At 36.7% G+C, this 14,508-nt stretch overlaps 1 protein-coding gene across 4 annotated transcripts in view; it reads right to left on the bottom strand.

Annotated features, from left to right (window-relative positions):
- Positions 1 to 14,508, bottom strand: part of LOC149233052 (amino-terminal region of chorein) — a 159,296-nt gene that overhangs the window by 64,502 nt on the left and 80,286 nt on the right. For 3 of the 4 annotated variants that reach the window (XM_089379666.1, XM_089379664.1, XM_089379663.1), the window contains 8 exons: positions 10,774 to 10,840; positions 10,602 to 10,664; positions 10,203 to 10,373; positions 9,964 to 10,057; positions 9,606 to 9,685; positions 9,281 to 9,356; positions 9,025 to 9,068; positions 8,753 to 8,820 (listed from right to left, as the gene is read on the bottom strand). In XM_089379666.1, the coding sequence (XP_089235792.1) occupies positions 8,753 to 8,820; positions 9,025 to 9,068; positions 9,281 to 9,356; positions 9,606 to 9,685; positions 9,964 to 10,057; positions 10,203 to 10,373; positions 10,602 to 10,664; positions 10,774 to 10,840 (663 nt within the window). The remainder of the gene's footprint in view (positions 1 to 8,752; positions 8,821 to 9,024; positions 9,069 to 9,280; positions 9,357 to 9,605; positions 9,686 to 9,963; positions 10,058 to 10,202; positions 10,374 to 10,601; positions 10,665 to 10,773; positions 10,841 to 14,508) is intronic. The other variant, XM_089379665.1, reaches the window with a different exon arrangement.

Here is a 14,508-nt window from a genome sequence, read left to right as displayed (position 1 = left end):
GAAACTAGTACATATTTCTTAATAATACAAATCAAATTCTTGTTGCTTGACTCAGCTAACTCATTCCCCTGATGATTATAATCGGTTGCATGAGCCAATGTAATGTTATACCAAGAACAAAAAGAAACGAACTCGACAAATCCAAACATGTTAGCATTATCTGTTGTTATTTTACTTGGAACAACAAATCTAGTAATGATGTTATCCTCAAAAAATATGACAATGGCGGCAGAAAAGTAATTCTTGAGTGGAACTGTCGACACCCACCTAGTAAAATACTCTCTGGCCACCAAAATCCAACTATGACCACCGTCAGATCCTGTGAAATCTGCCCAATAAAGTCCAACCCCCACAGCTAGAAAGGGATCTCCACTATAACCAGGTTCAAGAGGCAAATCAAGGAGTTTTTGACTCCCCTCAAATCTATGAAAAGCTTGGGAGACCGAAGCAAAGACATGTGCCTGTGAGAACTGTTGGCCAATAATACCCAGCACACGACTTTGTGTGTGGTGGCGGTCTTCGTTGAAAAGTGGCCCCCCCACACCCCTGAATTTAAATTGTATGGAATATCCTTGGATTCCTCATAATCCACAGCTCGTAAATCACACGATCAGGATTTCTCCATCCTAGGCCACTCTGCACAAAACAATACCTTGCAGCCCAAAGTTGTAGAGATCACCTATGCATCTCAATAATATTAGGAGGACAAGACAAATTCCTTAATAAAGAATAATATCCTTGTACCGATCAGAATTTTCTGAGGCCAAAGAAAGTGAATTCACTTGTTCTTCTACTTGTATATCTTGTACTGCATCCAAGCTACTTTCGGTCATCATTCTCGCTAATCCTTGATTAACCATCTTCCCCTAGTCCTAATACACTTTTTTTTGTATCAATCTGTCTTTGACCACAGGATGGGAAACATAAGACTTGGGCATAGGTCGATTGCAAATTCCAAAATATTCTGAAAATAGAACATGCATGAGCAAAGTCAAATGGTTGACTTTGCTCATGCCCATTCGATTTTCGAAATATTTAAGAATATGCAATCAACATAAGGATGGTCAAACATAAGCGATTAGAGTTTTAGAAGTAGGCCAAAGCCTTTACCAACATGTACGCCTACTTTCTCATGAGTAGTTGTAGCTAGATTAGATAGTTGTTAATTAATCTGGTAGCATAGATAGTATGAACTACAGTCAATTGTTGAATATTGACTGAACCATTTGGGAAATCATTGGTTGAGTACATTCGTTGTTTCATTGGGTAGTCAGCCCTAAGTCAATGTGATTTCATTAAGAATTGTATTGTTGTTGCATCTTTATATACATGCCTACATAGTGTTATGAATGTGTGCCACTGTTTATAATGAAAGAAAACCCTAGCTAGAATAGTAATCCTAAGAGCAAAAATTACCCTAGGACATTACCTATTCACCTGCACATGGTTTATTAGTAGCTAAAAATGCATCAAATATATCAAAAAACTTCTCTAATGGGACCAAACCTTTTGGGATTCTGGTAGTCCTTAATTGGACTGAAGGGATGACTTCTTCATGTATTTCAACAACATGGCCAGAAAATTCATTATTGCAACTTAAAAAATTAGAAATCTGACTCTCATCTTTGAAGATCTTCCATGATCCTATGTTATCAAGAATGGGACAAAAACTTACCTCAACCATATACTTGATGTGACAATGAGATTCTAATGGCTAAAAGACATTAGCAGTGGTCGCCATGGAATATGCTAAATGGTTGGACATTTGCAAAACTGTAGTTACATTAAAAGCATCAAAATATTCAATTTCGCCCCATACTGCATCTTGATACCATTTCAAGAGGCAATTCCTTGCTTCACACAAATTTCTGACCTGGTTTACAATGAGCTTGGAATAACCCTCTTTTTTATTTCTTTGTTTCCCGTTTTCCTTGCTCGTTTGAGACCCATCAACAAGGCTTCATATTCTGCTACATTGTTAGTGTAATTGAACTCAACACAAGAAGAATATGGGAAAACCATACCCATAGGGGCTGTGAGAACAACCCCAGCTCCTACCCCATGCCTTGATCATGCTCTATTGAAGAACATTGTCCATAATCCTTCATTTATTTTGATCAAAAGAGGTGCAACTTGTTCAACTTAGTCAAGCATTACTATACAAGTTCCCAATTCAGTGTACAATGGCTCACTGTTCAACCGACAGGGAACCTCTACACGATCTACCATTTTCTTCTCCCTATGAATTCTTACCAAGTAATGTGGAGACGCTGGAATATCGAGATAAGTCCAATCAATCTGTATAGAGTTGCCAACATCGGTTGCCCACTTTACAGATAGCAACACACCCCACTTCATGGGACAATCAATGGCTGCTACGTACATGGTCCAAGCTCTATCGACATAAACATGCAACCAAACTTCCAGATCATTAATAATACCGCAATCTTGAACCTATCTAGAATCCATGGCCTGCACGCTTTTGTATGGTTTAGTGATTTGCAATCCTAGTTCATGCATGATCTCCAAAGTCATCACATTAGTTGAAGCACTAGAACTCAACATGCAATTGTGTAAAATCAAATCCTTAATGAACAGTGAAATATAAAATGGAGCAGTATCGCTATTTGTCTTACCCATACCAAGATAGATTTAGGTTTGATTCTCTGATGGATCAATCACATCACCTATGGCAGTGAAGCAATTCATTGCTTCCTTATGTTCAACATGCGAATTAGTTCCTTGAAGAGAACCAGAATGTTCATCTTGGCAATTTTTCCATCCAACAAAAAATATAAAGGTTCATGATGAATAGGAAATGTTGTCGGTTGAGTTGTCTTGTTGGCAAATGGTTCACCTGAAGCTCTACCCCTTCATGCATAAATCTTAGTGATGTTTGCCATCATGCATGCAGCCTTAGAGTTGGATTTTTCAATATGTGCAAGAGCCATTTGACTTACAGGAATCGTTTTACTTGTTGGATACACCGGTCCACCCCTGGAAAAGCTCCAGATGATGGGCATCTGTTTGCCATCGATTTGTCCAGGTTGGATGAGTCAATCAATCAGGACTGAAACTTGTCCGTGATTCCATTCATGACTCGATATATGTCATTATGATTTCCTGAATGATACAATCATGAACGAGATATGTCATTCCGTGATTCATTATAAATGTAATTACGCTTAATGATAATGCAAATGAGAGAGACCAAATCAAATCATTAAAGTTATCTAAATTTAAACGAACAAGAATCTTAGGATTTACCCGATTACCATTGAAAACTTGAAAGACTTAATCATCACAATATTCCTCCACCTTTGAAAGCATGTTCAAAGTATCCTCTCGATATTCAGATGTTTGTTGGATTGATCCAAGGCAAGAAAAATAGGTTGTCCTTGCAAACATGCCACAACCCAAGCTTTGCAATAATGGCTGGAAGACAAGCGATCCACGTAGCTGTTGGCAACCAAAGCTACTAGACGCTTTTGGGTTTCTTGTTTCTTTCCTTGTTGGAAAGGTTTCCTATTTTCAAAAGACTTTTGGTTTGCATCATGCTCTGTTCAATTTGTATATTCTTCTCTATTTTCACAAATTTATTACTTAAGTCGTCCAGTAAACTAACACCGTTAGAAGGGAGCTCCTCCCTTTCAACCTCTAGTTCCTCATTAGGCTCTTAGAAATCTTTTGACTGGCAGGTCTTGAGTCCTCTTTTCTTGCGAATCAAACAGCCTTGCAAGAGGTAATTGTCCTTTCTCGGCTGCAATGATATTCTTTTTCGATCTTAATGGTAGCAACAAAGCGGCCTCCAAATCATGTGGTTCTTTTTTGCTGAGCAAAAACCTAAACAATCCATCAAAAGATCTAAAATAATATAACAAAGGCTAAAGCTATGGCTAGATTTGGCCGAGCAGTATGATAAATTCCATAAGAAGGCTTTGAAAACTGAGTGCGAAATTTAGGGACTATTTCATTTTCTCCTTTTCGGATTGAAGCAAAAGCATCCAACAAAAGAGTAGTGTCGTGTTTATCAGCTTATCTTTTAGTGAACTACATTTGGAAGGAACCTCGCCCATCAATCAAATCGACAAGAAGAGCTTTGTACCAGACCTGTGCGTCCCCTTTGAGGATTTGCACAAACATTTTCATCACAATGTCTTCATGCTATATTCCCAAATCATCTATGAACTTTAAAAACACACCACGTCATTGTTTCCTGCAAACTTGGGAAAATGATCTTGCTACTCACCTGCAGGTAATGCATGCATTTGTCCTTGTATCTGGGTTAGATTAAGAGGAACATAAACGATGAGAGAAAAATGGAGTACCTGACCCACCGTTGTATTAATAAGATTTGGAATTAAAGGAATAACAAAACAGGTGACAGGGGAAATAGTTACTGATACCAACCAACTTGTTTAAGGTGCACTCACCAAGGTATCAATAGCCAAAGGAAGTGGAAAAGTAACCTGGGAGGTTGACACCCAAATAGATCGGACATTTACGACAAGTGATCCTCTAGGAGTACTAGTTCGTCTATTTCGGAAAAGATGTTTTGATTCCTTGAGGATTGAAAACAGAGTCTGAGATGGATCAAACCTGGGGAATTTTCTTTGGGAATCCAGTATTGTCTGGATATTGTCCACAATGGAGTCACTAGGTGAGTCAAAAAAATAACAATGAAACCAGACTCACCAATGTCATGGAAATGTCGAAGATTGACAATGTCCCAGGCAATGGTGCCAATTTGTTAGCACAAATTTCTGCACTGTAAAATAGATGAAATAACTTCTAAATTCTACAATGGAAATTAATGTGGCATTTAGGAAAATCTGCCCTTTGTGTCACATGCAAAATTTCCCCTCTGGGCCCTCTTATCAGAACCAGACACCTAGCTTTTGAAGAATAACCCTTGGTTTTGATCTATTCAATCTCTTTGGATTTGTTGACATTATGATGTTTTTTGAGCTGGTGCTTTCCAACCACAAGGCAGTGTCCCTAGTCTTGTGTGTGTTGTTCCTCTTGTAAATCTTCAAAATGACACATAGAAAAAAGCATGCAGTGCTTGTTTCTTGGCCAACAAAATAGTGGCCAAACAAGTTGTAAAATACCATGTGTTTTAGATGGTGGAATTCTCTCCCACATTATCTTTTAAAGGAAGAAATAACATGATGAGAGCAAATTAAAAGGAAGATTTCTAACCAAAGGAAAGGCTCATAAATTTTACAATATTCCACAAGAAAAACATCATAATGTAAACAAACATAAAGAGATTGAATGGATCAAAACCGAGATTTATTCTACAAAAGCTAGGAGTCTGGTAGTGGAAAATCAAGGTCTTTGTAAAATAATGTTGATTTTCCTTGCTTGATAATTACTTGTGATATTTGTGGTCTTTTTATTATTTAGTTTTACATCTTCATCAAGCAATTACCAAAAGATGAACATCACAGACACAACGAACACAAGATATAGGCTCCAAGCCAGGGCAAAAACCCACAATTAGGGAAAACCCGAACAATCCTCTTCTTATAGAATCAGATCAAAATGAGACCTCCAAGACCCGAAGACCAAAGTCAAGATTCCTTCCAAGCACCAAGTCAGCCCTTCAATGAGATCTCTTCCAAACAAGTCAAAGTCAACAAAGGTCAAACTCTCCAAAATCTGCTCTTGTCAAAACTTCAGCCCTGCAACTTCAAGTCTGTGATTCGGCCTACAATCTTCGGCCTTGCAACAGCTGCAGAAACCCTAGGATCTTCGCACGTGTGAGAGAAAATGATCAACAAATCAGATTTTCTTTCTTCTTTTTGACTTGTTCTCCTTCCTTGTCCTTCGCTCTCCTTTCTTCCTTTCTTGGAGCAGAGATCAAATGCTTGAGTGTGTCTACCAATAAGTCAAAGTCTTCTTCCAATAATTACCCTTCTCAAGGGGTCAAATAGGCCTCTTCAACTTTCTTAGGCAAGGCCGACTTGGTCTTGGGAGACAAAAATGACTTTCGAGACTCAAAAAATATTTTTTCTTTCTTGTTACAAATTGCCCAAATGGGTCTTATACATACAAAGACTCTTTTGATTTATTAAACCCTAGGAACATGAAGAACATGCTTGACCTAGACTTGAGCATGAAACCCATGCTTACATAAAATTATTTTTCTTCTTTTACATAACATACAAATTGATACAAGTACAAAGAAAAATATGAAGACCAAACCTAGTTACTTTTCCAACATGTAGTACTATTACAGAACTGAGATGGTGATGTTCCTACCAGTGTTGCACTAATTGTTATCAGGATTAAATCGGCGTAGGTAAAAATCGGGAAAAAATCGTAACATACAAAAATATTCATTTTTTTCAATTTTTTTAATATCTAAAGCATCTACAACATAAAATAAATACATTGGCACATAAATATGATAAAAGAACTAATATATAAGATGTTTAATATCATTTCTAGTGCCACATCACACATAAGAGTGAATCATGTCCTGAAAAGAAAGTCTTGACTCATGACTCCCAACTCAGCCTCAAAATATCAACAAAAAATATAATAATGTATCTCATATCATGAGTCATAATGTCATATACAATGAAATGAACCAAATAACTAAAGTCTAATACTATTGATTTCATTTTCCCCTCTAGATGTAGATGTCAGTGGAGTTGGCAGTGGACTCCGTTGTGCTCTAGAAGCTGAAGAACTAGGAGCTATAAGAGGTAGACCACGTCCTCTACTGGTGACAGGGGTAGCTTGGGTAGGTTGTGTCACCTCCTCCTCATAAAAAGGAAACCAAAAATAAAATAAATAAAAATAAAAAATAAATCCCACAATTTTTTCAAAAAATCTCTATTTTTTTCATAAAAATCGCCGAAAAAAAAAAATTGCGATTTAATTGGCCGATAATATCGCCAATTTGAAAAAATCGTGATTTTCTGATTCAATTGCGATTAGTGCAACACTGATTCCTAGTCCTACACAATAGAGTAGAAGCTAAAAGAGAGAAGGAGAAAGAAGTCGAGAGACAAATATAGTATATGCTATTACAGAACTGCAACGATGATGTTCCTGCACAATAGAGTAGAAGCTAAAAGAGAGAAGGAGAAAGAAGTCAGGAGACAAAGATAGTATATGTTATTGCTCAAGAAGATCCAGCCCTAAGTAAGTCCTCAACACCTATATATAATTGAATCATCAACCAATGTGCATAGTAAGGGATGGAGGTCAAACTGCTCATGCATTGAAGGCCCACACACATTCATGAGTGGTGTTGATGTTGGAGCTTATAGTAAGCTTCAAAAGGTCTTATGCATAGGCTTGGTGCCTTAGCATGTGAAAGATAATTTATTGCCTCTTTAGGGGCTTGCTTGGTGAAGTGATTTATGTCTTCTTTCCTAAGTCTAACCTAGGAAAAGTACAATAATTAAAGTCAATTAACTAATGTGGACTATTAAGTCATTTGCTAAGGATAACTAATTTAATTATTTAAATGAATTAGAAATATTCTCAACCATTGATCTCCTAGATCTTCTACAAGGTAGATTGGGGTTAGGGACCTGGGCTTAATGAAGATTATAAAAGAAATCTAAGGGAGAGGCGAAGACACAAGAGTGGATACACAAAAAAAGAAATTGATTTTCTCTTCTTGTGAGTGGCTCAGTTGACTGAAGCACAGAGGAGGAAGAGTGCAAGAGGATTCGAGGGTGTATCCAGGAGGCCGAATTGTTAGAGATTACAGGACCGCGTTGTTGCAGTGAGAGGGAAGTCAATTTTATTGGAGAGGCTGATTTGATAGGGCCAAATTTCCTGAGGCGCAGAGGCAGCTTGAAGGGAAGGTGCAAGGTCAATTTGCTAGCGAATTGCTGATCCGAAATTCTCCAAACCGAGTTCAAAGGCCAATTTCCAGTAGGCCAAATTCCTTGGGCCGAATTCATGCAGTGGCGGTCCAAGTTACAGGTTCCAGTAAATGTATTTTTCCTTTTAATTCTCTGTGGGCCAAAAACCTTGATTTTCCAGATTAATGAACCATGGAGAATTGTTGTGGGTATTTATTTATTGCAACTTGCAATGTGTGATTGATCTCTCTGAATTTTTATTTTCTGCTGCATATAATTTCTAGAAGTTAAAATACCAGTGATTTTGTTTTTCGGCAATTCAAAATTTATTTTTGGTTAATTAACTAAAGTGCTGGGAATAAATAATTGCTGTGAGAAAACAAATCTGGGATGGTATTAGGAAATTTAACAGTTGAGTCAACTCATCATTCAACTACAAGTAAACCAGAGAAGAGCTAAAGTGAAGTAGCTAACGTTGGAGTGTAACTTAAGTATCTCTGAGTTGTCATAGATGAGGTGGAGTAATAACTAATGTACATTAGCTCAATACAGGTTGCATTAGTCCAAGGTAGTTGAGTGAAGTAGCTGTGGAGTGAACAGGAAGGAGTCTTGAACATGAGGGAGGGGAAGTACAGTTGAGTGGACTGAATACAGAGTGGTGTGAGGTGGACATGCACACGAGTGTAAGCAAAAAGAGGACTAGAGAAAGGAGTAAAACTATGACTATGTATCATGGCATTACACTATTTGAGAATATCAATCAAGTATATTTCTCTCTCTTATTCTACTTTGCATTATCTGCCTGTGTATCTGTGTGTATCTCTGACAATTTGGTCACATGATACGCAGAGAAGATATGCCATATTTTAATAAATTATCATGCTGCCTCACAAAATATAGAAAATGACCTACCAACTCACCTCAAAAAGAATCCGCCAACCATAACACGAGTCAATATCCTTGTGAGTTCTCCATCTGAAACACTGGCCTGTGCAAAGCACATATAAGTTAGCATATGTCTCTTGCAAGTTGTAACACAACATCCATTCAAGAAAAATGAAAGAAAAATTGTGATATCAAACACAGTCTAATCTAAAATAAAATGCAAAATATGAAACAATTCTCTGGATATGTTAACGAAAAATAGATATGCAAAATTTCAAACAAATAATACAACACATAAAAATCTTACTCTAGAGAAATGTAATGACTGCAACAAAAGCTCGAGCTGGAAATCTGATCAGGCAAATTGCACTAAAATAATTGATCAGTGTTTTTACAATGTTACATCATGCATCAAGATAGATCATTTTCATTGACCAAGAACATTAGTAATTACATATTTGTGCCACATCAAAATCCTCAATTAGGAAATGCAAAGGATCTGACATAAGCATGACACAAAATGAATCATAGATCGTAGATCACAACCAAATTCGATGACTAACCAGCATCTTTAATGCATAGGAATATGTGATCAACAATAACTGCAACTAGGGAACGACTTGCTGCTTCAGTAGACTGCTGCCACAATAACCACATAGATAAGTGGTCTACATTTTAAGAGATAAATAACTGCTTCAGCGTGTTGTTAGTAACTGCTAGATAATATTAACATTAAGCAATAACATAACTGGACTATCCAGATTCAAATATTTAAAAAGAAAAATACAAATTCAGGGTGAAGTAAACGAATATATTTCATACAAATCATCAATAAGTGAATGCCAGTGATTGATGTCACGTTTAGCTTTAAAACTTCATTTATCAGACCTGTTGGTTTCTAGGGCCCACATCGCCCCTATTCATGCAGACATACAATCCTGTCATGAAGCGGAGAAGAGCACGCAGACCTGTACTAAGATGACAACATTCATATCAAGACAAGTTCAGAAAAAATAGTGCAGCAAGTGTAATATGTATCACGAATATAGCTTGTATCTAGCTCTTCTTTGCTATACTAGAATACAGATTCTGAGTTATACAGAAATATTAGTAAATGTTGATGAAGTAAATGAAACTGTATTTAGATTTTGCTCATAGTCATCTAATCCATTGAGTAAAATTTTCCTTTGTTTCCATGTCAATTCCTTGAGGAGCCTCCATAACTAAAAATATCCTCTTTACAAACCTGGCTCACTTAGAGCTGGACACACTGCTTCTGTAACATGCAACTGAACCTCGAGCCCAAGTGGGTTATTGTACTCTGTCCTCTGAATTGTGATCTAAATTTTAAATACAGAACATAATTCAGAGATCTCACTGACTTGCAGAATAAAGATACAGTATTTTGCTCTTGTACTAATAATGCATTGCCAATAGATCCAACCAAAGTTATATCTGAATTAATAAGATCAAATATTTATATACATAGGCTTGCCCTGATATGTTGTCTAGAAAGCGTTCACCACCAAAGAATAACCTCTTTGCACCATCATCATCACGTCTGTTTCCTCCAAGATTGAAGCTTGTGAAACATTCATCACTGAACATATCCGGATGAGGAAGAAGATCCACAGATAATGATTCCCATTCCAATTTCTGTATCAACAACAATAGCAACATATCCTCAAAGTAGCCAAGCAGTTCAAAGTTTCAGAGTATCCATGGAATAAAAAGACAAATGCCCATACCCACATGACTGTTTAGAACATGGAATTTCTTCTAAGCAGGAGTGAATTTATGCATAACCAAAACATAATACAAGGAAGTTATGTTTTCAAGCTACTCTACCTAGAACAACAGCACTCCATAGAATGAATATCTTACCTTAAAGACATAGATGCACTTTTTATCGGTTGAGAATTCTCTCGCTTCTTTCAGGTTCACTACCTGCACAAGTCCATCCTTAGATCCTGCACCCTGATAATTTTAGAATGAACAACCTGAATTGGAGATTTCAAGATAAGGGCATAACCAGGAAATGTGATTCTCAAGCTACCTGCCAGTTCTCATTTGTTGTATACAATATGAGATTGCGAATGGTAACAGAGGCCAATGGAGGTTTCCTGTTCAAAATTTCAAATATAAAAGCACAGATTGTGCAAAGCTTAGGCAAACTGATGAACTCAAACTTCGAGATGTTTAAAATCCAAAACGAGAATTCATCCAACAAATCTTCAGGTAAATTTCAGATAAAGCCCAAAAGAGTAAATAAATAATGAATCAGACATCCACTCCAAGTCTTCATTTTTATGAAAAAATGAAAGAATTTTGTTTATAACTGCCCCAACTTCTCATATTCACTCTCAGTCCAATCCCTAGTGAGCAATCTATCGTATCATCAAACTGTAATGAGAAAATACTGCATTAGTTTTTTGACATTAGAAACAAGAAAGATCAGTGTTGCCACAGCACAAAGCCATTTCCCAAAAATACCTGGGAGCAAAGAGTCCAGGAGCATTCTGTATATATATAGATATACATTCAAAGAACAATGCAGAATACCAATTATTCTAAGTGCTGCATATATTGCTTGAAAGGTCAAACCAATACATCATGAAACAGGAAATTTACCACATGAAAAATACGGGTCCTAAGGAAATCCTGCCCTAAACAAGCTAAAAATGTTGCCTCAAAATCTAGCAGGTCTTGTGAGAGGGCTCACAAGACAAGAGCTAGACCAAGGGACAACACTATGAGGTGGAGGCACAATGTCACCAAAGTTCACCACCTCCTGTTCTTTAGTGGGCTTCCCTGTGTTGCTCACCTAATAGGTATTCAAAGTCTATGGCTTGAGGTGACAAAGGACAGGCTCAGGTATGGCACCCAGCTTAAGGGCAAGGCTCAATCCAACAAAGACAAGGCAAAGTGTGCACTCCAGGAGGCCAATCTAGGGCACTTATGACCTAGGGTTTAATGAATAGGCAAGGGCAAAGGCAAAGAAAAGGCTTGCTAAAGATATATATGATCAACAATTGGGGAAACAAGCCTTCGAACAACCCTAAGTTGAAACCTAGGGTTAGGTTAGGTTTTACCCTAGGACAAAATTACCTAGGGCTTGTGATGTCAGCCGTAAAAAGGAAGATGCAATGAGGCTTAAAACATGTGTATAACCCTCCCACAGGCTAATGCACTCCTAGTTGAATTCGACCCTAGCCCTAGCCTAACGACTTAACTTGAAGGGCTGAAAATGTAAGAGAGAGAGAGAGAAAAAGGTTGAAACAATGTTTTTCTATGGTGTGATGATTGATCACCAATGTGAATGGCCAGAGCTTGATCCTTGGGTGATTGAGTCTAAGGGAGACGTACTAAAGGAAATACCAAACCCTAGTATGAAGTAAGGGCAAGAAAAACCCCAGTTTTCAAAACCCTAACTATCATTTTGTGAGTGGATAAACTCATGAAGAGAGCTTAACATGAAGATTGATTCAAAGGATTGCCACACATTCTTTTAGTTAATACATTCAATACTTTGCCAAGATTTCATAGAAAAATATTCAATAAAACTAGCATGTAGAAACCCTAACAACAACCATTCCATGCAATAACCATTCAAGAGATAATCAACGACAAGAGTACTTACAAGAAATGCATGAACAAATCCTTTAGTATCCGAAATGATGTCTCCACAACAAGAGCTTGTCCCCAAAAAAAAAATCTCCACAATGTACATACAACATTCTTATATAAATATATTACTTGTCCTAAGGTGGATATTTACATATTCTAGATATTCTGAATATTTCGTTGTGCATATGAACCCTGTTCATTAAATTGATATCAAAGTTATTCGACCCTCTAGCCATCCAACCATTTCACAAAGCCAATCTGATCTAGCCTTTGGCCATCAGCCCTTCATCAACTTCGTTGCCGTTGCAATTGAAGCATTTTGCTACACAGTTTTTGAGGTTTCTCCATTTTGTCGTTGCAATTGAAGCATTTTGCTACACAGTTTTTGACGTTTCTCCATTTTGTCGTGCCATTAGAAAAACAGAAAATAAAAAACAAAAATAGAAAAAAATAAAGATAAAACAAATATTATATATGAAAAAGTTATTAAAAACATAAATATATATATATAGATACACACACACACACACACACATATATTATTAAAAAAAAAAAAAAAAAATTGTTATAAAAAAAACCTTCGCCACAGCCACTGCCTGATGGGTTGCACACACCGCCACCTCCACAGCCAACGGGTCCGATAGCGAACATTGCGGCAATTCGTTTCCCACACCCCTTATTCATCATCATCCCTTCTGATTGCCAATTGTCACCCAAGTTCGAAGTTCATTCTGTCGTTTTCTGCCACTGTGTCCATCACCATCGTCGCCATCCTGCTAAATACCTTTGTCAACCGCATCGACTTAGCTATTGCACCATCGCTCTGGCTGCGACCTTGTGTTATGCATTGTCAATCGACCGCTTGCAGCCAAATATCACTTCTATCTAGGATCAACCACGAGTTTGCCACAGGAATCCATCATCCATCAATTTCTAATTCAATAATAAAGTAATTGCATATATCCTCTAAAGTTGTATTTGTGTCTACTACCGAAAGAAGACTAATGTTGTTGAAAAAAAACATTAGTAGGTCAAAAACCTTGACTCAGCATTGCAATCTATTATTGTTGTGGTTATCATATCAAAATCCACCATGCAAGTCATAGTCGAACCCCCTGGACCAATAATACGTTAACAAGCCAGGTTGAAGGTAGTGAGTATTTAATTCTGACTTTCGTAAGCCAGCTGACCAATAATGACACCCTTTAAAGCTCGGTAATAATAGGTTACAACGGCACCCCAAAAACACTTTGTGGGTTCATTAATTGAGTAAAATAAGTGAAATATATGCATATATATATAGATTAAAACATTCTCTTATGTTACACGTTATTACACACTATATGTCTAGAAGCCCAAATAAAGTATTAAGATACCTTTTGAGATTGAAAAAAAAGTAAATTTTTTAAGAAAGTATAAAAGAGTCATACTGAGCAGAGTTTAAAAATGTGTTATTTAATAAAAGTTTTCAATGTCTTAAAAATTTACTTTTAAAAAATGGGAGATTTTTATAAAAAAAATAATAAAGATACAAAAGGGTGATTTAAAAAAAATGAAGTTTGGAAAGAAGTGAAGAAAGCACGAAAGATGAGTTGCCTAAACAAGTCAATATTTTAGACTAAACGCCCATTTTGTGAAACATAAATTATGTATTATTGGATTCTTAAAAAATGAAAATTATGTTGTCCAACATGTGGGAAATTATTTAGTATATAAGAACATCAAGTTGAAAAGGGAACGAATATCGATCCAGTCAATATCACAACTCAACACGATGACAAACCAGTTGAAGTAAAAACATATTCAGATGTTGCAGTTCAGACAATGAAAATTCTAATGGGAGGTTTTGTAACCAACTCAAAAACATCAGTACCTAAAGTAAATCAGGAAATTGCCACAATGTAACAACCCATCTATAAATACAAAGAACGCAAGCATAATAGCAGGTATATGGTACATGCATATGATAGCTACATATGCATGTGTCGCATACACCGCACTAGTATTTTATACTAAATTGATTATAAGTGCTAAATACCATGACACTTCTTGGAATAGAAGTTCTACTCATTCATCAAAATTGCGTAATGCATGGTTAGCTCGTAAAAGACGACTATATACATATTATGTGTTCCAGATTATTGATAAAATTATATTAACAAAT

This window comes from Pinus tabuliformis, chromosome J (assembly GCF_031772625.1).
Source record: "Pinus tabuliformis cultivar Carrire ecotype Pingquan chromosome J, CPIR1, whole genome shotgun sequence".
NCBI lineage: Eukaryota > Viridiplantae > Streptophyta > Pinopsida > Pinales > Pinaceae > Pinus > Pinus tabuliformis.
The sequence above is the reverse complement of the archived record's forward strand: the minus strand, read 5'-3'. Positions and strand labels throughout refer to the sequence as shown.